The sequence below is a fragment of the Pogona vitticeps genome, chromosome 2 (assembly GCF_051106095.1).
Source record: "Pogona vitticeps strain Pit_001003342236 chromosome 2, PviZW2.1, whole genome shotgun sequence".
Taxonomy (NCBI): Eukaryota; Metazoa; Chordata; class Lepidosauria; order Squamata; family Agamidae; genus Pogona; species Pogona vitticeps.
Window position 1 is genome coordinate 133,742,691 of NC_135784.1, and position 25,841 is coordinate 133,768,531.

At 41.6% G+C, this 25,841-nt stretch overlaps 1 protein-coding gene across 6 annotated transcripts; it reads right to left on the reverse strand.

Annotated features, from left to right (window-relative positions):
* Nucleotides 1-461: 461 nt before the first annotated feature.
* Nucleotides 462-25,469, reverse strand: AANAT (aralkylamine N-acetyltransferase). Of its 6 annotated transcripts, XM_078386000.1 has the most exons (8): nt 25,328-25,438; nt 23,631-23,975; nt 22,724-22,786; nt 22,450-22,529; nt 11,110-11,182; nt 5,717-5,994; nt 3,821-3,975; nt 462-2,749 (listed from the first exon to the last, which is right to left on the reverse strand). In XM_078386000.1, the coding sequence occupies exons 6-8, from the start codon at nt 5,871-5,873 to the stop codon at nt 2,444-2,446; spliced, it is 618 nt and encodes a 205-aa protein (XP_078242126.1). In that variant the 5' UTR covers nt 5,874-5,994; nt 11,110-11,182; nt 22,450-22,529; nt 22,724-22,786; nt 23,631-23,975; nt 25,328-25,438; the 3' UTR covers nt 462-2,443. The 6 variants fall into 6 exon arrangements, with proteins under 6 accessions (XP_078242126.1, XP_072846589.1, XP_078242128.1 ...); XM_072990488.2 differs by lacking the exon at nt 23,631-23,975 and having other exon boundaries at nt 25,328-25,465; XM_078386002.1 differs by lacking the exon at nt 22,724-22,786.
* Between the last annotated feature and the right edge of the window lie 372 nt (nt 25,470-25,841).

The following is a 25,841-nucleotide window of genomic DNA, read 5'->3' on the forward strand; positions in this document are numbered from 1 at the left end:
CAGGAAGGTGAAAGCGACAGGCAGGGAGAAAGGGACAGGTGTGCATCCCCTTTTGCCCAAGCCAAAACAAAAAACAAAAAAAACAACCAAAGGGGAAAATGGCAGTGTTTTGCTTTGGCAAAACAAGATCCACAAACTGAACCGCAAACCAGGCCTCTTTGTTGGTTTTTCTGAGTCGTGGTTCAGCTCATGCCCATCTCTAATCCCTACTTATCCAATAATTCTCCATGTTGCTGGCTTCACATCTTTATCCTACACTGATATTCCTTCAGTATCTGCTGGCTATAAGCCCTTCAGCTGATTAGCAGGAGAGTAACTTAGCTTCTTGTATCAATTTTCTTCTCCTCTCCCACTATCTAAAACATCCTCCTCTTGGCAAAACTGTTTCCCAACGTCTGTTGCTGTGTAACATAAGTTTGGAGTTGGGGAGAGAAAAGGATAAGACCCAGGACTCATTCAAAAAAAAAACATTTATTTGATAAATTTACAGATAATTAGCAAGTGGAAAACAACAGACAAAACAATTGTGAGTGGGCAAAGAAATGTACACTAGCAGGTATCATACGTATTTGCCTGAACATTAGGACTGCAATCCTTCCATGGAGTAAAGCTCCACTAAAATCAGTGGGGCTTTCTTCTCAGTAGATTTGCATAAGATTACACCAGTCCCAGATGCTAAAAGAAACAGGCATCTACTCTGGGCATGAAGAAGATGCTCTTATTAGCTAGCAAGTTGTCACATATGGCCAACTTTCTTCTGAAGCTTTTACCTCCACTCATTATGGCAAGTATGCCAACAAGCACTGGAGAATGCTCCTACCTTCATGTTATCATAACTGGGTTAGAAATAGCCAATTAATAACGAATAATGTTGCTGTTGTTTCAACTTATATACCACCCCGTAGGGCTAAAGCACTCTGGGTGGTTTACAAATTATGCAAGCAACACCAGAATTCTAAGAGTAATTTGTACCAGGACAATGGCAGAATTCTCATTAGCAGGGTATCACATTCCTAGTCACACAAATTTGCATGCTACAAGGAATACAATCCACACATAGTACTCTAAATGTAATGGATTCCTCTTCTTCCATCCTCCAACTTCCTAGGAGGAAAGACAGCCAGGCACTATACAGTACTCTGTCATTTCTACTGCATCTGAGGAATAGAAAGGCCCTAAAACATTTGGGCTGCGGTTGGGGAGCTGTCAGATTAGGGCAGAAACAAAATACATTAGAAGAAAGAAAGCCCAGTTGACCTCTTTGTAAACAGGGACCTGCTTTTAGCTGGCAGGAACTCAGCTGAGAAAGTAGCCCCTTGTGACATATAGCTACAGAGGGCACATTATATTTACAGAACATACAAGCACAGATTCCATGCAGTTTAGCACAAGACAGCCACCAGCATGAGAAGTAATGGAGAATGCTTCTCTGCAAAGAGAGTCTTTTCATGAGAGCATTTTCCTTTCCCAAGGCAAATAGCAATTCCAAGCAATGGAAGGCCTAATTACATTGTTCTAATTCTCCAGCAATTATTTTCCTAAATTCCCTCTTAATTTCAAGGGATGGCCTATAAGGAAGCAACACCTTGGCCACATTTTACTACAAATGTGAATGCTGAAGAAAATTGCATGACGGAAGTCAAACTCTCCATTCCTAATTGCATGTTTGCACAATTATGGATGCAGGAGTTTGACTTTTAACACAGTTTTGCTCTCATTTTTTGGTTGAGTGCATATGCAGTTTACAAGGATGCTAGTACCTAAGCCATATAAGCAAAGGTGTAGTTAAGGCCCTCCTTTAATGTGAAACAGCACTGTGCATGAAGTTTGCAAAAGTTAACCAGTTCTGACCTGAAGATTCCACAGTGCATCATCTACAGGAAGCCACTTGACTCCTCCTGCATGAAGCAGCTAAGTTTTACAGCTATGGCTCCAACCTGCCATGTTCTTACCACCTTTCCAGTTAAACTGAAGTGATGAGAAACAGACTAGGTGGATGGCTGCCTTTTATTGTCCAATCTACACAGTGGTGCAGGACAGTCACCTAAGACACAAGAAGGAAATTGAACCAAGTTTTAAGTACCACTTTTAAAGGCAGATATAAAAAGGGAATGATAGGCCTTAAGAGTTTTGCTCCTTTTCAAAAATGGCTGCAATGATGACAGGAGGAACTGACAGCATGTGATCAGGGGGGTTGATAACCCAATCTGCATGTAGCAGTGGTTCCCAAACTTCTTAAAACTGGGATCCATCCATTAAACCTCTTTGGGCATCCTTGTTTGACCCATCAGTGATGTGCAAGGCCGAACTGTGGCAGCCCACCCACAGAATTCCCTGATTCATTAGTGGGGTCCCATCTGAAGGCTTGGGAATCACTCTTAAGTTGTGCTTTCCAGCCAACCAGATCAGCAGCTAGAATTGAATGGGAAAGGGAAGCATGACTTCAGCAGCCACTGTTCCTGCGCATGAAGGCATGGCCGCGCACAGCATAGATCATCTCTATGAAATTCAGTGAGCCCACAGTGATCTCACAGGGGCCCACTGCCTTGAAGCCACACTTGGAATAAAAAGGGACAAGGAAGTCTTCGCACATCAAAGTGGCTCGACGCACATACGGCAGGCAACACAGATACTGTAGGTAGCGCCACATCAAGATGGAACCCTTGCCTTGCTGGCGGAAAGTGCGATGTACTGCCAGAACATGGATGTGGACTGTGGTGCCCTGGGGTTTGTGCAAGGTCAAAGCATCCTGCCAAGAGAGAGGAGAGAAGGGGAAATTTGCTCTTAGCGACATGGATCCATCCCTTGAACAACCAGCTTAGGCAGAATCTAATACTTAAAATAGGCACATAATAACTGCATCTTATGCACGAAGGGTCCAGCTGTTAAACAGAAAGACTCAAAAGACTCACTAACGTTTCTCTGTAATAAATTTTATATGACAAGACTCAGGAAGGAATTTGTACACATCTATTGCCTATCTGTATTCTCAACTTCTCTTCCACAGCCCCTGCCCTAGACAATAAAGCCACTGTTTTTCTTCAGAAATATGAAAATATATTCAAATTCTGCAAATTGCTTTTGACTACCAAAATATAATCTCATATTAATCTTCATGTAGCCCAGTGTGATGAGAGTCAGCGTATGGGTAATCATATAGCCCCGAACCTCACCAGTCTAGCAGTAGAGCTTAATAGTCCTGCACCGTTGAAGTCAGGGGCTAGGGTGAATCTAGAACATGCTCCTTTGCCATTACCATCATTTAAAGCAAACACTCGTGGTAATTAAAAATCCACTGTTTTGTTTGCTTCTCTGTGGCACCATGCAATGGCTGCCTGGTGACAAAGCGATGCTTCTGCACCTTCCCCAGCTGGGTGACTGAATTTTACAGTGTGTGGCGGGGTTGTGGTCTGCAAGAAACACTGCAGCTTGATCTCAGCTCATCAAATACATAAGCAGTGAAAAAAATTGTGAAGTAATCATGTTTTTCCTTTTTGCTTCTAAACATGTCTCTGTTCTGATAGCCTGAGCTCTCATACTGTTTAGATACCTGCATTATCTTTGTTTTGGCTTCCCAAGGTTAAAGTGGAGACCTACAACTATTGTAACTGTTTTCAGCAACTAAGCCAAGATGCTAGAAAGCACCAGGTTTCATGGCTTCAAAGTGGTCATTGGATCTATCTGGGTTGCTATGGATCCCCCTGAAAATAAGCCTGAATGCGTTTTTTGGAGTAAAATTAATATAAGACTATGTCTTATTTTGGGGGAAACACAGTAGATAATGGGAAAGAGATGCATTTTAAAGGATGCTGTTTCTTACCTGGCTGAGTCTTTCCTGATCCCAGAGAGAGCCAATAATGAAAGCAACTAGTCGGCCTTCTTCAAACCAACCAAGAGACAGTTCAGGACACAGGTTGAGAAAGTGGCGAATCTCATCCAAATGGAGGGGGCAGTCTCCCGACACAGAAATAAATGCTGTAAATATCAAGAGAATGAAGTTAATGTTACGATGCCCCAGTTCTCTGGAAACAGGGAAGATGATGCTAAGAATGAGAGTCCAAAATTAGAACTATCATTCAGATAAATTTTAGGTACTGCATGTTCATTGTGGTCTAAACCCGTAACTTTCCGAGCATACAATAGTATAGGCTACGGTCTATATCCTGTTTAGCCTCTTCTGAGAAGAAAGTCTCACCACTGTGAGAATGTGGGATTGTGCTATTGTGCAAATGGAAGATGAGTTTTCTTCATGCACATCAGCACTTGTGCAACAGTAATGTTTGCACCAACTGTATAATCTGATGTTCCTATGGTGGCAGAGCCTTCTGCTCTGAAGCTCACTGGGATAACGGTCTGTATCTGGTTTAATGGAACTAGCACTTGAATAAATGTACTGGTGAACACCCACAAAAGATTTCAAAGAACTTTGTATTGTTGTTAATATCCTATAGTGATCAACAAACAACTTTTTAACACTCTTTGAGATTAAAAAGCCACTACCAAAGTAGTATAAAGCATTACCACTTTTGAGAACTGAAAAAATCCTACATTTGCATACACACAAAGGATGTTATAGGACTGCAACTAGCATCAGGCTATGCTCTTGAGGTGTCATTTAAAAAATCATAACATTACTTTCCCACCCTCTCTTTCTTGACTCTTGTAACTTTAAGCAACTTAAATTTGAAGCACTAATGCCACCTCCTCTTACTGCTTCCAAAAATCCTTCCCAGTGGGAAGAGCTGAACCGAGTTAATCTTTGCCCTAATGCAGTAGTTCCCAACCTTGGGTCCCCAGATGTTCTTGCACTAAAACTCCCTTCACCAGTAGCAGGATTTCTGAGAGTTGTAGTCTAAGAACATCTGGGGGCTCAGAGTTGGGAACCATTGATCTAATGCAGTGGTTCTTAACCTTTGTTACTCAGATGCTTTTGAACTGCAACTCCCAGAAACCCCAGTCAACACAGCAGGTGGTGAAGGCTTCTGGGAGTTGCGGTCCAAAACTCCTGAGTAACCCAAGGTTAAGAACCAGTGATCTAATGGACCTCAGCAGGAAACATGGTATTAGCAAAGAAATTTGTTGTTTTTAAAGAATTGGATCTGTTGCAAAATCCATGTTTCATCGAAAGACGGAAGCCCAAATAAGGTTAGAAATACATTGGTTAAAGAACCCATATTCAGATTTTACCACTGAAATTCAGAATTTTAACCAACACAAGACCTTGCACACATAGAGAATGCAGACATGGTAAATATTTGCTTCAAGTCTTGGCTTTCCTAATGCTTCAGAACTGATTTTTAGCATGACACTGTTTCTCCAGTCTCTCTTATTCTTGTTTCAATTGAAATGTTACATAAATACATCTCTCAACTATCTCTTGTAGAAATCTGATTTCGCCTCCTCCCAATCTTATACCGGTCACTTTGATCTCTTGACACAATTATTTTTCATAACATGCCACACTGGGGAAACAAGGTGCAAGAAAGATACAATTCTAGTTCTCTTACTAGGAGATGCTGCTTTCTAATTTCATTTCTTTAACTGGCTGTCTGCAGTTTGCGATGTATTAGGATGATACAACACATTTGGCTAAGAAACAATTTCCAATCTATTTGTTTTGTTTCTTTTCTCTCCTACTCAATACTAAGCAAAAGATCCAAACTTAGTACTTCTGGAGATAGCTAGGAAAGCCTAGATGGATGAGCTAGCATCTTACCTTCTCTCTCAATTTCAAATACACTAATGGCATCCTCAGGGGTGAGGCACCGGAATTCACTGGCAGGAAGAGTATGCCGGCGTTGACGGCCAGGAAGACTCCGTGGAGGTCTGAAGTGAATGGGTTTGAGAAACGGCAGAGCGCTGATCACAGACATCCTCTCTCTCTTATTTTATTTTTCTGCGTGGCTTTCGTCAATGCTGTCCTTGCTTTTCGAGTCAGCACGGCACGGTTTCAGCTGACAGACTCCAGCACAATTTGTCACCCGATGAAAGTATCTGCACAGGATGTATCAAATTAGGTTGTTTGCATCTCTTTACATATATATGGCAGGACGTGACTCCTATCACCTTAGTCATGGTCATTACGATGGAAGTAAAAGGTCCACTGGGTCACAGAAATGGGTCATTGTGATTTTCCAGATCACAAAAGAAAAGTTCAGCAAGCTCCCTGACGCTATGCATTAGAACAGTAATGACAGGGGAAATGGCTTTTATAGCCTGGGGACTGGCTGAGAGGGTTAAGTGGCAAGATTGGCAAGGTTAATACACTGACGTGAGCTGTGAAAGAATGGTTACTGTAGGTCATCCAAAAGCTGGATTGGATGACTCAAACACTCTTAGGACCTAATCCTGAGAGATACAGATTGTCTCCTGCTAGGCACTGAGTCCCTGTGGCAAAAGTAGGAACTCAGCATCAGAAAAAGCATGCTGCGTTCCCATTCAGAATCAGGCTCTTAATACTGTCAAACCAATCTGCCTTCTGGAAAGCTTTCCTATAATTGTTAATTAACCATTATATAACTCAAAGGACATGAAGACTAGAATTATTTTCCTTGGAACACTAAGCAAGAAAAAAACAACTGTGATATCAAGGGTTACCTAAAGGGTAATCTTAAAGGTAGCAGAACAGAGCCAGTCCTGAAAAGTCACATTAAGCAGGCGATGTTGTAGAAAGAATACGGCAGATAACCTTAGCAAGAAATCAACTCTGTAAAACCTACCAGGCCACAACACCCAACTAAAACAACAGATTCCCTAGGCTGTTATGAAAATGCCTTTCTCTGTTTCTCTGTGTGCACTTGTGCACATGCACACACAAACAATCTTCATTTTCAGACTGGTCTCTTAACCGTATTTTGCAGACTAGAGGATGCCAGCTCAGTTAAACAATGTAGTAAACAATGCAGTGAGATGTGTGTGTTTTTTTTAATTACACTGTTAACAAAGAGATTTGTTGCATCTAGGTTTTCAGTGTTGAAGATGGCTGTTTTCACATTTGATTTTATAGTCCCTGGCTAAATTTCCCAAAGGGATTCACAGATGCATGAGTCAGGGAAGGCCATCATCTTGGGGCTATAAAGAAGACTTGGACAAATTCAGAAAAGATTGGTCTGTCTCTTCCAGAGTTCATCGTAACTTCTAATTATAGCCTTATCTATAATGAACCCAATTTCAACAGATCTGTTCCAGGTACAGCTAATGCTAGATTTAATCCTATATGTTTCCAGGTATCCTTGTAGTGAATGTTCCTCACTTAAAAAAATACCACATCTTTCCTCTGTGGCTGAGTGGTTGCATATAGAAGTATTTACCTTAATGGCACTTGCATTTGATCAAAGAGAAAATGGGAGAATCATCATGAATTATTTTGGCATTGCTGTGTGCTGTCATCTAGTAAAGGACGAGGCTTATGAAAAATTATACATTCCAGACAAAATCATTATTCTGTGTCCCAAATGGGAGGGGTTACGAATGTGAATCTTTCCTTAACAGCAGGCTGTCCTTCCATATATCTCCTCTGCTCACCACCCATCATGGTCCAGCCTAACAGCCTTTCTTCCACCCAAGGCCACTGAACAGACCAAATCATCAAAGGGGCTTTCCCATTCCTTCTTGAAGACACTGTCTTCTTATGCAATGACATCTCCCTAACCTACATGTAGCCACCTCTTATTTTAAACACTGTCCTTCAAGGCAGTCTCATTTTTTAAACAATTTTCATCTAGCAAGCACTTCCAAACTTGAGCCTCAGATCACTACAGTTCACTTAAATAAAAAACAATATTCCAAATACATATTTATCATCTCTATGCAGAATGGACTGCGTGGAATAAAGCTGTTTGATAAACTATAAAATCTACAAAAAATCAACAGCCAAAGCTGTCTCAGGTCACATATCCAGTTGTCAATCTGGGGCAATCATCACAGAACCAATGATTTCTGAGCTATGAAATAAGTTGGAAGCGTGAAGGCTCACACAGAACTCATAACTTCTCTATTATCAATTCAAAAGCTGATGGTTTGGGGGCCTGCAATATAAAAATGATGTGACGCCAATGGCAGGCCAAGAAAAGATTTTGATATATTGCATTATGCTCTTTTATGAAATTTTAGAATTTCATGGCATGGGTAATAAAATCTGAGCCCAAATAATGACATACAGAATCAGAGGCAATGTTGGGTGGGAGGAGGCATTTGAAAGAGAAAAGTAGCACGGTTATATCATTACTGAAGATTGTTCTGCTTTACCATTTTGTTATACTCTGGCTGGTGGCTAATGGGACCTGCAGGAAAAGGTAAAGCAGCACCTAGCAAAACGCCTGCTTCCAGCCAGATCTGTCCGTAATAGCCATTCTTCACAGGTGGGGCGATTGAGGGCCTTGACCCCAAAGGAGACCCGGAGAGAAAGAAGAAACTGGGCCTTCTCGGCGGTCACACCCCCCCACCTGTGAAACAATCTGCCAATGGAAATTCGTCTGGCACCCTCGCTGGATGGGCTTAAACGAGCATTGAAGACTTGACTATTCCACCAGGATTTCCCTGAACATTAAGTTTTTGATTGAGATATCCCTTTTATCATCCTTTTTGCCATCCTTTCATCATTCTTTTTATTATCTTCATAGCTATCTGTTTTAATTTATCCTACTAGTTATTATATCTGTTAAATGTTTGTATTATCTTGTTTTTATCATGTTTTGATATTGTGTCGTCTTGTTGTTAGCTGCCCAGAGTGGCCTGGTTCAGCAGATCTAGCACACAGAAAAAAGTGGGCTGTATCGTATGATTAACCAAACACTGCTTTTCTCTTGCAACTGCAAGGATTTGTACTCTTTAACGCTTTCTGGCATCAGATAACAGCTTTTGACATGCCTTCACTACAGAGGTGGTCATTTCAAATGCTCATAACAAAGAGAAAGCCACTGCATGTGTGCTGTGTGTTATTTGTAATGTGTTGTTTCTCAATGTGCTTGGCGGAGTGAAAGGGAAATGAAGAGGGAAATCAGGCGAAGGAGATTAGCCCATCAATTATTGCAGGTCCCTGAGGTTATTCCTTTGACGTGACAAGGGATCTGCACATGCAAGTCTTAAGTGCTACCACCTCAGAAAGACCTCTAGGGATACATTCTTGGTAGTCACTACTTTATTTCCACTTTCCATGTGAATGGTGGTTTTAAATTAAAAGGAGGTGCAATATGATTGTTGACAGGTAGTGGAAGATGTGATACAGGTGATTTCAGATTTCTTCACTAGGATATTTTGGATGGTTCAAGAATTATGGAACGGTTTGTAGCTTATCTGCTTTCTGAGCTCTAAAATGAGCTCAGAAAGCTCATTTTAAGAAATGAGTGGTGTCATGATACATTCATAGTACCATAATTTTGACACAAGTTGGTTGGTTTGGAGCCTACAGTATAAAAGGGACATTATGACAGGCTCTAATCCTCCTTTCTAATCCTATATGAAACTATGCAAATTTGGATTTAGGTGACAGAATATTTGAGTTTTTCTATTAACATCAGATGCTGAATCTCAACATGGATTTATTTCACCAATGAAATCCAGTTCATTTATCAGACTTTATATTTTTCAATCATGATTTCAAGGGCTTAAAAGGAAGAGTATTTAGTTTTAGCAATCATTTGTTGTGTGAGATTGTTTTGGCTTTATCAAAAAACGTTGAAGACCCAGCAGAACTGTCTCTCCACCTTGGGAGATGAAAAAGGTAGGGTAAAAATATTTTAAATAAATAATAAATTAGGCAGCCCACAGATTTATAGTAATATCACCACCTTCAGAGCTCTGCTAAGCCAATGAAGCAAGAACTGCAGAATGTGTTACTGAGTACATAATTATTTACTCACAAAACACTTAGAGAGAAAACTAATGGTAGAAAAAGCAGGGTCCAGAACTGTACTGGAACACAGTTCTTAGTGAATGGACCTAAATACTCTTTCCACACAATTGGAAGGGATTTGTGCATCTGAAAAGATCTTTAAGGCAGAGAAAGAAAGAAAAAACAGGCTGCCTTTGACTTTACATGTGACAATGTATCCAGTCTAAATATACAAAGTGGATTACAGCTGGCAAAGGCTCATGGCATAATACATTTACTGTATTGTTTTCTAAAGTGACAAAGGATTACTGTTTTTGTTGAAACAGTCAAGTATTGCTGTCCCTTAGGAAATTTATTTCTTTCAAGTCTGAATTCCCACAGTGGAGCAGGAATTCAACCCCAGGTCTCCTAAATCCTAATTCATCACTCTATCCACTAAACAACACACGGTATCCTGCTCTGGTTCAAATCCAATACTGTAATATGTTGCATCTAGAGCAGGCCCACTGAATCAATGGAACTTACAGAAAAGTCAGCTCGCCAAATCCTCACTGATTCTATGTGGTCTTTGTAAAAGAAAATGTGGTTTTGAATTGCTTCTAGGACCGTAAGTCATTATCTCTGCTAAACAATACACTTCACTCAACAGCCTTAATTATAGTCTACTTTAAGCATATCTGATATATTTATTAGTAAATCCAGTGATAAAGTAGTTAGACACCAGAGAACTTTTTTGACTAGCATCTGAATCCTAAACTCAGTCACTCAGAAGTAAGCTATAAAGTCTTAATATTCTCAGTGTCAGAAAACACATTCTCTATAAAGTATGTTTAGGACTGGCAGGCAGTAATCTTGTGCACAAGTAATTCTGCTTGCGTTTTATGTTCATTGAATGTGCAACTAAACAAAAAAAGGCTACTACCATATGCACAGCTACAAGTATACAAGCCCAGTTTACATAAGCACCGTAACTATTAAATTTTTCAATAGGCAGCTGTTGGGAGGATGCTGTTAAAATATACAAACAAGAATTAAGGAGAGGGCACAACTTGTAGAGAAGCAATATAAAGAAAACACAAATGTGGAAGGAACTTTGGCCGTAAATTAATGAATTCCTCTGCACCAGTGATATAAGTTTAATGTAACTGTCCTTTTTTTCCCCAACAACATTATAAAAACTAGCAACAGAATGTAGTATGGAAAGAATGTGCCTTTTACTTTCTGAATGCGTCTTTTCCTAATATCAAAGAAATTAAAGTAGAAAAATAGACTCTTACCTGGGCATTAAGTTTTCTTTAAAGATTCTGTGGGACTGATCTTCAATATCAGGCTGTAGATTTTGCAGAGCCACTGCCAGAAAGAAGAGAAAGCAGACTGGAGTGAATGCTGCTAGCTTCTCGGCTTTATATATTTGTTTTTATAAGGCACATGACGGTATACTTAAGATACTTCTAAATCCTCACGAGACACAGAGAATTGCAAAGGGGCTTCAAGTTGACATAGCAACTGAAAGTCCTAGCAGGCTTTACTTTCTTGGCATGATTTTCTGCAGAGGGATAAGGTGTTTTAGCTGATTGCTAAACACAAGGGTCATCACACAGGCCATAAATGAATAGCAGCCCAAAGGCACTGGCAGAAAACAGGTGAAGTAAAAACACATTGCGTGTCCTTACTGTTATCTCTGAAATGACATCTTGCTTGTAACTGATACTATTGTAAATGCAATTGCTCTCCTGGATTTGCAAATACTGTGACCAAAAATTTATTTATTTTATTTATTTATTTGATTTTTACCCCGCCCCTCTAGACCATGTGTGTGATTAGTTTACAGAAATGTACATACATTTTGTATTTTAATCGTATTTTTTTCTTATTATATGCTGGAAGCCGCCTAGAGTGGTCTTATAGTCCAGATAGGTGGGATATAAATCAAATAAATAAATAAATAAATAAAAATAATAATAAAAATAATAATAAAAATAATAATAAAAATAATAAAAATAAAAATAAAAATAAAATAATAATAATAATAATAATAATAATAATAATAATAATAATAATAATAATAATAATAATAATAATAATAATAATAATATATTCATTTTACTATTTTTGCAAGACAGGAATAAGATGCATAAAAACTAGAAAAGCCATAAAACAGTAAGAATTGGGACTGGAGTTTACACTGAAAATAATTCCAAAAACTATCAAGACAATTTAAACATTTGAAGTGATTTTAAAATTGTAATCTTTTTTCCAGGAATTATAAAATTTTATGTTTTGTAGATAAAAACCAAGGACCTACTTGAACTCCTCCTTTTTCCTCATAAGAATCACCTTGTGTGCTTTACTTCCTCCAGTACATTTTTGATGCTGTTTACATTTCAGTAGATACTTTATTTAATTATTTTGCAGTAGTCTGTCTTCAGTTATTGAAAAGCCAAAATACACCTAGGTAACACCTAGGAAACCATAACTGCCCTGCACTTTATTATCAGCATTCAGAATATCCTCCAGTAAGTGGAGTTTGTGAAACAGCAATCAGCGCCTGGTTTAAGTGCAAGTTAAGTAAGATACAGTTTAGGGATTCTAAAGAAAAAAATCTTAGTTAAAATCTTAATCTTAAAATGCATTTTTGGTAATGCTATGGGGCCTCTTAAATGTGACATGCCTTAGGACTTCAAGACAGGCTGTCCACCATATGACATCTTAGTGTTCACACACCTGCATTTGATATAAAGTCTGCCCATTTCTGAATGCCTTGGAGAGAGTGGAAATTCTAACAACACTAGCATATCACATTAGCACTATCTGAACAATATCTCCCCAAAAGGCAAAAATCAGTGAAAGAACTCATTAATTGTTTTCTGGCCAGAAAAAAAGAGCTGATGGCATTTGTACTACAATTGTGGAGAGAACTGATTACTCATATAGAGTCATTGGCTATGCTCAGTTGTCTGTGTGATAATAATTCATGGCTTTTCATAGTAAGATTGAGCTACAGCAAGCCTTGCATTTTCCCTCCCAGGTTCTCTTAAAGAATGGCACAAAGATTTCCTTCATCTTCTATGGTTTGCTATATTATCCAGAATGAACACTAATGATTGAATTCAATTCTGATTGATTTTAAAGAACACACTTTTATACAGTACAATGGTTTGTGAAATTGGTTTGGTTTGGATAATATAGAAGGATACACTTACCTGGATCAGAAAATTAAAGCTTTGAAACTTGTATCACTAGAATGACAGAAGGAGTGTGTGCAAGATTTGTTGTAGCCTGGACACAACTCACCAAACCATAGTTTAGTGGAGTGGGTGATATGTGCCACCCTCAGCTGTTTTTGTGGTTCCTGTTGGGCACCCCACTGCTTATGAAATTGCTTTGTTGGCACTGGCCAAACTGTTGGGTTATTTCCCTGCAAAGAACCCCTGTGGGGGACAGGTGACTTGCTTTTAAGGGGAGTTACACCCCTGGAAGCCTGCAGCATGATTCTCCTTAAAAATAAGTTCAGCAGCCTTCAGCAATTGTAACAAGTGGTGTTGTCACAGCAGCAACCTAAGTGGAGGTGCAATGAGCCGCTGTACATACACATGTAAAGAAGAATGTTTTTAAAACATTGTTTTCATAACAGGCCATATACATATGTACTGTATGCCTGGTGTCATAATTTTAGTCAAATATAATAATACGCATAAAGGAAGCAAATATCATAAAAATGCAAAAGCAAGCGTGTAAGATCATGAAGTATTGGTCAAAATGTGCAGTTCTGCTGGAATGTTAAGACTGCCACAGGCATGGACACCATGGCAAAATTTGTCAAACTGCCCCTCAGGAAAAATAGCTTTCACCGCTTGGTCAAATGTAAACTTGAAAATTATCTTTCACAGCAATCTGCTATTTCGGGCCCATTTTGCTCCCAGCCTGGAAGGGGAAGCTGCAGGTTCCAAAGGCTTAAAGGAGTCTATAGAGAGTGTAAAGAATTCAGCTCAGTGCTTTGTGCCACCCTGTTTGGAGGGCTCTTTCCCAGGGAACAGACCCGCATAGTAAATGAATACTACTGCCAACAGTGAAGGATTAAGCGACACCCAAGCTATCTATTTAGATCATACGCACTGTCTTCTTACAATCTGGAATATGTCATGATTAAGAGACTCTAGAATTGGCTCCTTAGAACTGAGGGAGGAGCATCTTAGTAGCTTGAGCACTGTGGGTATTACAAAGAAATTAATCCTCTCCCTGTAAGATCCAAATGCCGTCAATAAAATACATGGTTTAATCATTTTCCACTAAATCTTTTGTTGTTGTTGCTTGATGTGATTGCTCTAGACAAAAATAACCTTTTCTTCATTAAAAAAAACCCTGCAAATTGACCTTATTTTGTCTATAGATTATTGTTTCAAAATGATACAGTGGGGTCTCTACTTAAGAACTTAATCCGTATTGGAAGGTGGTTCTCAAGTTGAAAAGTTCTTATGCTGAATCTGCATTTCCCATAGGAATGTATTGAAAACCATTTAATCCGTATCTGCTCTTTTCCGTCCATAGAAACTACAGTGGAACCTCTACTTAAGAACTTAATCGGTTTTGGAATGGTGTTCTTAAGTTGAAACATTCTTAAGTTGAAGCAAAATTTCCCATAGGAATGGACTGAAAACCAATTAATCCGTTCTGGCTGTTTTTTTGTTACGTAGAGGTGCATTCGTACATTGAAGCTTTAGTTCCCATAGGAACTAATGCAAAGCTGGTTAATACGTACTCTACCACTAGGGGAAGAATTTTTTTTAACCTAAGATGACCTAAGGTTAAAAAAAGAGCAGGAAAGGTTTTTTTTCCTGTTCTTATCTTGGATTTCTGTTCTCAAGTAGAAGCAAAATTTAGCAAATGGAGCTGTTCTTAACTTGGATTGTTCTTAAGTAGGGACGTTCTTAAGTAGAGACCCCACTGTAAATGGGGCAAAACTTCTGTGGCAAAATAGTATTTTTAGTGTGCTATAATGCCTTTTAGTCTAACATCTTGGAATGAAAATGATTTTGAATCAATGTTAATCTATTGAAAGGACTTTAAATCAACTGTGGATATCTCTTTGTACGCTTGTTATATATTAAACAGTTAAAGCAAAAATGAGGTACCCTAAGCAAACTTCTTTGAAATTTACAGATTATACCTCAATAAACGTACTGTGAGAATCATGCAGTGTAGTAGATAAAGTGTTGGACTTGGATTCAGGAGATCTCAGTTCTTATTTCTGCTTGGTCCTGGAAACTCAGAGGGGGGAATGGCAATAGTACAACAGTCCTTGAACATCTCATATACAGTGGTGCCTCGCTTGACGAGGATAATTCATTCCGTTCAAATCGCTGTTAAGCGAAATCCTCGTCAAGTGAAATTAAAAAACCCATTGAAATCCATTGAAAACCAGTTCAATGCATTCCAATGGGCAAAATACCTGCACGTTTTGCGAAGATCCTCCATAGGGCGGCCATTTTCCGGTGCCTGTAAAGCGAGGAATCCGTCCTAAAGCACGGTGGGGGAGCCATTTTGTACAGCGGGTGGCCATTTTAGAGCTGCCAATCAACTGTTTTAAAATCGTCGTCTAGGGAAAAATCGGTTCCTGAAGCAGGGAACCGATCATCATTAAGCGAATTTTCCCCATAGGAACATTGTTTTGCGATCGCAATAGCGATTGCAAAAACTTCATTGTAAAGCGGTTTTGTCGTTTAACGAGGTAATCTTTAAGCGAGGCACCACTGTACTTTGAAAACCTCACTGGGGTTGCTATAAGCATTTGAAGGCACCTAACAAGGGATGTATTGCACTGCCATTTTGGATCCTTTCTTTTCTCATATCAGTGTTGCACGGTTCATTTATCTTCACATTTTAATTGGTTTTTGATTCTGCCTATATTTAATCTCCATCATTTTGGATATAACATCATCACAAACTTGCAAATATGAAGTTCAACAACAGAGTGACAAATCTTATACGTCATCTGGATTCAAAGCTGTCTTGTTAAAGAGCACCACCTACTGGGGAAATAAAATCAGCCAGAATATTTTAAGGAAACTGCCCTTTGAAAGCATACCAGACAAGAGAGAGAGAAAAAACACATTGTGACACTTTAAAGACTAATTGCTATATTTAATATGACCTTTTTCTGGATGAAGCCCACTTCTTCAGACATAAAGTTCACATTAAAATATAGCAGTTAGTCCATAACGTTTCTATTTTTTTTTTGTCTGATATGGTAGCACATGGCTACTTGTTTGAAAACTAAGTATTGAATGCCCTTTCAAAGAAGATGCAGGGAAGAGTGAAGCATATATTTTTAGTAGTTTACATGCAATGCAAGGGGAACATATCATGTCTGTGCACTGCTCTGGACAGAATTCTTTAACCAAAAGATACAAATATTATTATTACAATTTTTTGCAGAATTTAAGGGCTACCTAGGAGAATCTTGTTTTCTGTCCTTTACAGCAACTCAGATGCTAGTCAGTGTCACCACAAATAGGATCAGGCCACAAACATTGCTTGCCAGTTCAACTAAGCAGCAGCTATGCAGTAAAATTTCACATGGCCACCAGTAAAACTTCAGCGAGGCAAGAGAACAAAATTGGGATCACCTTAACCTCTCTAAGCATCTCTCTCCTGTAAGTCTTCCACTGCCATACCTGCCATCGTACACTGCCAAACACAGCAACATCACACTTCACCCACTTGGCTCCTCAAACATATAATGCACAATAAAACAAACAGTGCTGAAATCTGACAACTTCCAGGAGACAAAAGAAGAACAGCGCCATCAAGGTAATATTTTGGCTGGAGAGATCCCATCTTGTCACACTGCTCCTATTCCCAAAAGGCCTGACCTTGTTTTCTGTCCATGAAGTCTCAGAACAGTACTACAAGCACTAGTTGGGGAGAAGGTCACACCCAAGGAAAATAATATCTTACTTCTGGAAGGGCCCCTGCCTCTAAATAGCCAAAATGTTAGTGGAATTGCCTTCACCCTTATTCAGCCATCAAAAGGAACAATTCTGTTTGGTGCTGCACTTTTGGGAAGGCAGCCAGGAGGGAAATCCATTGTCTTGAAGAGGCTTCTAAGTCAGAAACCACATTTCTCAGGAGAATGGCTACCAGCTCAGGTCCTTAAAAGTGTTATCAAAAGGAAATACTAAAGAGCTAGTCTCACAAATGAAGTCTTTGTCCATAAATTTCTATCAATTATTTTTAGCTTAGGGGTGTGAAATATGTGTCCCTCCACATGGTGTGGGTCTGCCATCAGCTCTAGCCAGCATAGCCAATGGTGAGGTATGGCTGGAGCTCTATTAGAGTACAGTGGTGCCTCGCTTTACGATCGCTTCATTTAATGACGAAATTGCATAACGATGAACTTTTTGCAATCGCTTTTGCGATCGCAAAACCATGTTTCCTATGGGGGAATTTCGCTTTGCGATGATCGGTTCCCTGCTTCGGGAACTGATTCTTCGCAAAACGACGATTTTCCAACAGCTGATCGGTGGTTTCAAAATGACTGCCAGGTAAATAAAATGGCTCCTCGCTGTGTTTAGGGACAGATTCCTCGCAAGACAGGCAGCGAAAATGGCCGCCCTATGGAGGATCTTCACTGGACAGTGAGTTTTAAGCCCATCGGAACGCATTAAACAGGTTTTTATGAGTTTCTATGGGCTTTTTAATTTCGCTTTACAATGTTTTCGTTCTACAGCGATTTCACTGGAACAAATTAACATCGTAATGCGAGGCACCAGTGTATCTGGAAGGGATACTGTCTAGGATCTGTGTTGAAGTATAGAGTCACTTTACTGCCATACCTAGGCTTTTTTTCCTTAATAACATTTGTAAACACATATTTACAGAGTCTTTGATTGGAGATACCCCTGAAGGTTGAGCAACATATTACTATTTGAAACAATACATTCCTCTACTACTAACAAGCAGATGACAGCACTATTCCACAGATGGCAACTAAGTACTTTTGAGTATTCTCTACTTAGAAAACCCTGAAAAGGGTTACCGTAAGTCAGAATTGACTTGAGAGCACATGATTATTATATTATTATTGTGCTTGGATAGGGTGATTTAAGCATCTGGCTGTGGAGCCAGAGGTTGGGAGTTTGATTCTCTTCTGTGCCTCCTGCAAGCAGAGCCAGCATGTGCAGCCAAGTGCAAACTGCAGAGTCCCAGGATGTCCCCTGAAGAAGGGAGCAGTAAACCACTTTTAAGTACTCTCTATCTAGAAAACTCTGAAAAGGGTTGCCATATGTCAAAAATTGACGTCACAGGATACAATATGATTATTATATAATTACTATTACTGTATTGCTGAAAACATAAACAATTTCCCCTCATTATTTCAGATAACAATCAGGCTTTAAAAGTAATTATAAAGTCATTTCAGCAGGAAAACAAGAGAGTCCACAAGATGGAGCAAGAGTGTTTCCCAAGAAACAAACACCAGTCAAGTCTAGTATAGACTCTACGCCTGGTGTTGTTGAACGCCAGGTCTGTATCCAATAAGGCCCAGGTAATTCATGACCTTATCCTGGAGGAGGATACAGACCTGGCTTGCATAACTGAAACTTGGATTGGCGGAGAGGGGGGTCCCCCTCTAGCTCTCATCTGTCCGCCCGGTTATGCTGTCCAACACCAGGGTAGACTGGAGGGTCGGGGGGGGGAGTAGCCATTGTCCATAAGTCCAGCTTGGAGGTCACTAGGCGCTCCTCGGTAATAAAGCCGGGTCTTGAGGCCCTCCACGTGTCTATCGGGGCCTGGGATGGTATTGGGATCTTGCTGGGCTACCGTGCTCCCCGCGACCCAGCCACCTCCCTACCGGAGCTGGTGGACTTCGTCTCCGCGGCACTGTTGGGTTCCCCGAACCTTTTGGTGCTGGGGGATTTCAACGTGCATGCGGGGGCGGAGACCTCTGGTCCAGCTCTTGAGTTCTTGGAGACCATGGCCTTCTTGAACATGTCCCAACATGTCAACGGCCCCACTCACGTGGGGGGTCATACACTTGACCTGGTTTTTTCTACCAATGGGAGTGAGAGTGGTCCGATGGTGACTGACCTTGAGTCGGTACCCTTGTCATGGTCGGATCACCACCTAATAAAGTGTACCATCAAAATGGCTCTCCCCCCCCGCAGGGAGCAGGGATCTATTGTTATGGTCCGCCCTCGAAGGCTACTGGATCCTGTTGGATTCCAGGATGCCATGAGAGGTGTTACGGCTGACCTGGCTGGCGCTCCTGTCGAGGCTCTGGTAGATGGCTGGTTTGCTGCCGCGACTAGGGCTGCTGACATGATCGCACCTAAACGCCCTCTCCGCCGCAGAGATCGCCCAGCTCCCTGGTTTAACCGGGACCTCCAGGCGAGGAAGCGGGTCAGGAGACGGCTAGAGCGCAGATGGAGAAGGGCCCCGACGGATTTTAATAAGATAGCAGTCAGGGTCGCTACTAACCTTTATCTAGCTAAGGTAAAGGCTGCTACTAGATCATACCTCGCTAACCGGATAAGCGAGGCGTCCAACCAGCAGGCGGAGTTATTCCGTATAGTACGCGACCTCTCCGGAGTTGGTCCTGGCGATGGGCCTCCCCCTAGTTTCTCGCCGGACCAATTTGCTGCATTTTTTAAATCAAAAGTGGAGGCCATCCGCCGGGACCTCTCTCCTTTTTTGAGCACAGTGAGTCGAGCTGAGATGTCCAGCGCTCCGTCTTGCCCGGTGATCTTGGACACCTTTCAGCCTGTTACGCCTGACACTGTCTCCAGGGCGCTAGATCGCTGTCGTGCCACCACCTCCTCTTTGGACCCTTGCCCGGCCTGGCTAATCAAAGCAGCCAGGCCGTTAACAACGGAATGGGCCACGGCTATTATAAATGGGTCTCTCCTTGAGGGCAGATTTCCATCTGCCCTGAAGGACACACTCATTAGGCCCATTAGGAAGAAACTCAGTTTGGCGGCGGATGAAATTGGCAATTACAGGCCCGTCGCCAATGTTTCCTTCCTTAGCAAGGTAGTCGAGAGGGTGGTGGCCGACCAGCTTCAGGCGCTCCTGGAAGAAACAGATGCCCTGGATCCATTCCAGTCGGGCTTCAGGCCCCGCCATGGCACAGAAACGGCTTTGGTCGCCCTGTGTGATGACCTACTGAGGGAGGCCGATAGGGGCAAAGTGTCCCTGTTGGTCCTCCTCGACATCTCAGCGGCCTTTGATACCATTGACCACGGTATCCTCCTGGGGAGGCTCTCCGAGCTGGGAATAGGTGGCCTGGCTTTGTCCTGGCTCCGCTCCTTCTTGGAGGACCGTCCCCAGAGAGTTCAGCTTGGGGAGAGGGTCTCGGCCCCGTGGAGCCTCAATTGTGGGGTTCCACAGGGGTCGATTATCTCCCCAATGCTATTTAACATCTATATGAGGCCGCTGGGTGGGGTCATCCGGAGGTGTGGGGCTTCGTGTCACCAGTATGCGGACGACACGCAGCTCTACATCTCCTTTTTGCCAACCGCAGGAGAAGCCGTCCTGTGCCTCCAGCGCTGCCTGGGGACTATACTGGAATGGATGCAGGAGAACGGACTTAGGCTGAACCCGGACAAGACGGAAGTACTGAGGGTCGGGGATTTGGGAAACTCCCTCTCTTTTGGGGGGGGACTCTCCCTGCAAAGGATGGGGTACGCAGCTTGGGGATTCATCTGGACCCGGTGCTTTCCATGGAATCACAGGTGGCATCGGTGGTCCGCACCGCCTTTTTTCACCTCAGGGGGATAGCCCAGCTGCGGCCCTACCTGGAGGTGGGGGCGCTCACCATCTTAGTACACGCGCTCGTAATCTCGAGATTAGACCATTGTAATGCGCTCTACGTGGGGCTTCCTTTGAGGTTGCTGCGGAAATTACAGGTGGTGCAGAATGCGGCGGCCAGATTACTCAGTGGAGTGAAAAAATTCCAACATATTTCGCCCACTCTGGCCGCATTGCATTGGCTGCCCATCAAGTTCCGCATTGACTTCAAAGTGTTAATGCTTACGTATAAAGCCCTAAACGGTTTAGGGCCTCGATATCTGGCGGAACGCCTTCTCCCACCAAGTTCTACCCGGGTCACACGGGCGAGCCAGGAGGTGAGGCTGAGGAGCCTAACGCCGAGGGAGGCCCGAAAAGAGAAAACAAGAAATAGGGCCTTCTCGGCGGTCGCTCCTCGCCTGTGGAATAATTTACCTCCTGGTATTCGCGGAGCTCCCTCGCTGGGCACTTTTAAGAATCTACTAAAGACCTGGATGTTTCGGCAGGCCTTCTCACCAGACTACTTCTGATTTTCTTATCTTTTATTGTTTTTTACTTTTACCTGTTTTGTAATTTGTTGTTTTATTTTTATTGTATTCTTTCCCTGTTCTAAGCCGCCTAGAGTAGTCCTTCGTGACTAGATAGGCGGGATATAAATAAAATAAATAAATAAAAATATACAGTATTTGGATTTTCTCTCAGAATATAAATCTGCCCTAGATTGTAACAGATTTCCTTTAAGTTTTACAGTAAATTGGTTTTCTATTCTTGCCAAAACTTGAAAAAGTTTAGGACAACAGCTCCCAGAACTCCCAGACAGCAATCATGCTGGCTGGGCCATTCTAGAAATTGCAACACCTGAAAATAACATATCCAAACTCTAATTTTTGCTGTTCTTTCAAAGAGGGAGAAATGCTGAATAATTTTAAAACAGCTATTCAAAAATAATGTAACGAAATGACTTGACAAGTATTTATCCCACTATTTATGCCATGTTTCTCACTGTTCCTTTCAATATTTAGTTTAAGAACTTCATATTAGCACTAATCACAAGTAGATCTGATCTTTTGTATGCGTATGATATATATTTTCTTCAGCCAGCAGGGCCTCTTTAGGGATTTTGTTTTGTTGGGTTTTTTTTCTTTGTACCGTCTTCACTCACATTAATTGGTTTATACAATTCATTGTATCAGTTCTTTAGGGTCATTGCTTGGTGTGTTCAAACACCATCATTAATGGATGGTTCACAGATTGGGGCCTGGGAAAGAAGTGAATCTTACCCCTCTACATTCCTTTTTACAGTTTATAATAAACTATAGTGCTAAACTGATACAGAACTAATTCAAACGCTTATCTTGTTTTGCCAACTCAGCACTATTTCACATGCTTAACATGAAAAAGAGAGAGATTTCAGTACTGGCAAAAGGGGTGAGTAATAGGATGATGATGATGACAAATAAGAGTAGAAGAGAAGGAGGTTGTGTGATGTGTCAACACTTAAAACATATCTTCCTGGGATATTCCGTGTGAACCATATCAGCAACTCAAATACCCGAGTGTAGTACAGGGAAATTAACATCAACTCTGGACAAACTTCTGTGTGGTCACACCATAGGAGAGTCATTTATTACTTTGAACTAAACTGAACAAGATTAGAGTTTTTCATAAGTAGTCTAGCTATCATAAGATTGCAAGTCAAATGACATGGAAAGAACAGAATTTTGCCTAGGAGCCTCATTTGCACAAGCAACAGAAAAGTCTTATGCTGTACCACACCAATGGTAATTTGGCCCACTATTCTGAATTAGGGCAGACATTGTCTCACCTACCTCCTTTAAATGAAACCCGGGTCAACTGAATGATGACAGATTCTCCTTCGTGGTAGCTGCACTCCAAACAGTAGGAAAATCTAAAACACATAACCAGAACACTGGTTACATAGTTTTAACCAGAAAGTCTATTTGGAAGACAGGACAGAGGAGCATACATGCATGCCCCATTTGTTTAGATGGTGCATCTCTTGCCAATGAATCTACACATAATGGATCAGAAATGTAGCAGCATATACTTCTGAACAGTGAACTAAAGTAGCTTCATACTTACCCTATGCACTTCCAGACAGACACATCAAATTGTCTTTGGCGGATTGCCCAGCTGCGACCTTACCTAGACACGGCGTTCATTACCTTAGTACATGCGCTCGTAATTTCTAGATTAGACTACTGTAACGCGCTCTACGTGGGGCTTCCTTTGAAGCTGATGCGGAAACTTCAAGTGGTGCAGAATGCGGCGGCCAGACTCCTTACTGGACTGAGAAAATACCAACATATCTCTTCTACTCTGGCCATGATGCACTGGCTGCCCATCCGTTTCCGCATTGACTTCAAAGTGTTAATGCTTGCATATAAAGCCCTAAATAGTTTAGGACCTCGATACTTGGCGGAATGCTTACTCCCAGCTAGTTCTACCCGTGTCACCCGCGCAAGCCAGGAGGTGAGGCTGAGGAGCCTGACGCCGAGGGAGGCCCGGAAGGAAAGAACTAGAAACCGGGCCTTCTCGGCAGTGGCTCCTTGCCTTTGGAATAACCTACCTCTGGAGATTCGCGCTGCACCCTCGCTGGGTACTTTTAAGAACCAACTAAAAACGTGGATGTATAGGCAGGCCTTCCCTTCCAGTTAATTCCTGTCCTCTTTCCTTTTTTATTCTTTTTCTCTTTATTTATTTTGTATTTTTCCCATCTTGCAGAATCATTTAATTAATTAATTGTTATAAATGTTTCTTGAACTTGTTATCCTTTATGTTGTAAGCCGCCTAGAGTGGTTGAAATGACTAGATAGGCGGGATATAAATACAATAAAAATAAATAAATAAATAGTCATTTACATGACTATAAAATCATTATTTGGGCACTGTACATATTTTGACCATGTGTTTTGTTATAGAAGGCTGCAATAACAGTTGAATGTAAACTACAAAGCTTTTGTCTGAGAACTTCCTGAGCTATGCATACCCCTTCATGGATTGTTGTCTTGTCATGGCGAAGGAGCTTGAGTAATTCAGAGAAGCTCTGGGCTATGCAGTGCAGGGACACCCAAGACAGACAGGTCATCGTGGAGAGTTCTGACGAAATGTGATCAACCTGGAGCAGGAGCTGGCAAGCCATTCCAGTATCTTTGCCAAGAAAGTTCCATGGACAGAAACAAAAGGATAAAAGATATGACGCTGGAAGATGAGCCCTTCATGTCGGAAGGCGTCCAACATACTACTGAGGAAGGGTGGAGGGCAAGCACAAGTAGTTCCAGAGCTAATGAAGTGGATGGGCCAAAACCGAAAAGACACTCAGCTGCGGACGCACCTGGAAGTGAAAGGAAAGTCCGATGCTGCAAAGAAAAATACTGCATAGGAACCTGGAATAGTGATAACAAACCTAGACAGCACCTTAAAAAGCAGAGCCATCACCTTGCCAACAAAGAAATCCGCATAGTCAAAGCTATGGTTTTTCCAACAGTGATGTATGGAAGTGAGAGCTGGATCATAAAAAAGGCTGACCGCCAAAGAATTGATGCTTTTGAATTGTGGTGCTGGAGGAGACTCTTGAGAGTCCCCTTGACTGCAAGGAGATCAATTCTGAAGGAAATCAACCCTGAGTGCTCACTGGAAGGACAGATCCTGAAGCGGAGGCTCCAATACTTTGGCCATCTCATGAGAAGACTCCCTGGAAAAGACCCTGATGTTGGGAAAATGTGAGGGCAAGAGGAGAAGGGGATAACAGAGGATGAGATGGTTGGACAGTGTCACCGAAGCTACCAACATGAATCTGCCCAAACTCCAGGAGGCAGTGGAAGACAGGAGGGCCTAGTGTGCTCTGGTCCATGGGATCACGAAGAGTTGGATGTTACTTAACGACTAAGCAACAACAAATGCATATTCTAAAAGTATACCAGATTTCTTCTGAAACCACAGTCCATGGACTTGATCTACAGTGTAAGCTACTGTACATGGCTTTGTAACTCTAAGAGCCCCATGATGGAGACAGAAATTTCATCTTGGCCCATTCTCACTTGCTACTGCCCTTATCTATTGTATTCTTATTTAGTTTGCAGCAGTACTGCTGGACCAAAATGTTGAACAGATATTATATTTCACATTAAGATTGCTTTATTCATCAATTTATTGTGTTAAAATACATTGCAATCTTGATTATTAAGCATTCTGTAGAAAGTGTTTTGAAGAGATGAATGAACTCTCAGATCACATAGTGCCTATATTTCATAATGAAAATACTATTACTGCATTCTTTCATGATTTCTTCCCTCTGTGAAGAGCAGACCCCAACTGCCCACATCTGTCACTACATGTCCACTGCTGCAATTTTTACACTTTCACCTCCAGATCCTTCAGTACTCACACTAGTGAGAAAGAATTCGACTTCCTAACTCCGTGCCACAACTGGACTCTCTTTATTTTCTTTTCTTCTAAATCAGCCTCAACTGATGGCCACAAAAGTTAACTGGGAGCAACCAGATATCCTACACGGCTTACAAGACTTTTCGCTATTTCAGAACTAGTACTGTGATTGAAGCTCACTCATTTTTCATTTTTGCCGGGCTCCTCTTCATCTTTTCTTTTTACTTTCCACCTCTTTACTGACTCTCTTCTAACTACTGAAGTTCCTAGGACAACTTATAATGCCTAAAATCTTTGCACCTCTATCAAGCTGGCTTGAACTACTGGCCCTCGCTCTTCTTCTGTCTCTTCTTCCGAATTGTTGTCCTGGTGCCATTTTCTTCTCTACCTCTATTTTTTATTCACCCTCAACTTCCAGAGGCAATTTCTCCCTCTTCTTCACTTCAGCCACCCTTCTTTCTTCGGGGGCTGGTACAGTGGCTCCTAAGGCAGGCCCTACCGCAGGGGGACAAAAGCAAACCGTCAGAGGAGTGAGGCCCATTCCAGAGGGGGTTCCCCTATGCCTCCCTAAGCTGTGAATGCTCTCCCATCATCAGCATGGGGGAAAAAAAAAGACCTGACTGCCAAAAGGCTCTCGGATACGGAACAGGAGGGGCGCCATTTTGTTTTTCTCAGGCAGCAAAATCCTGGGCGCCGGCCCTGTTGCTCCATCCCATCCCCGCCTACACATCTCCGTCCTCGCTTCCTCCCCAGTATTATTCAACTCTCCTTTCGCGCTTCCCACTCTCGCCCTGTTCTCCCTTCTCTTTCTCTT

Excerpts from the sequence above, each read along its gene's own strand:
- AANAT (XM_072990487.2), bottom strand. The coding sequence starts at position 5,873 with ATGTCTGTGATCAGCGCTCTGCCGTTTCTCAAACCCATTCACTTCAGA. Across the intron at positions 3,976-5,716 it reads ATTTGAAATTGAGAGAGAAG|CATTTATTTCTGTGTCGGGA; the intron begins GTAAGATGCTAG and ends TGATATTTACAG. Across the intron at positions 2,750-3,820 it reads ATCAGGAAAGACTCAGCCAG|GATGCTTTGACCTTGCACAA; the intron begins GTAAGAAACAGC and ends CTCTCTTGGCAG.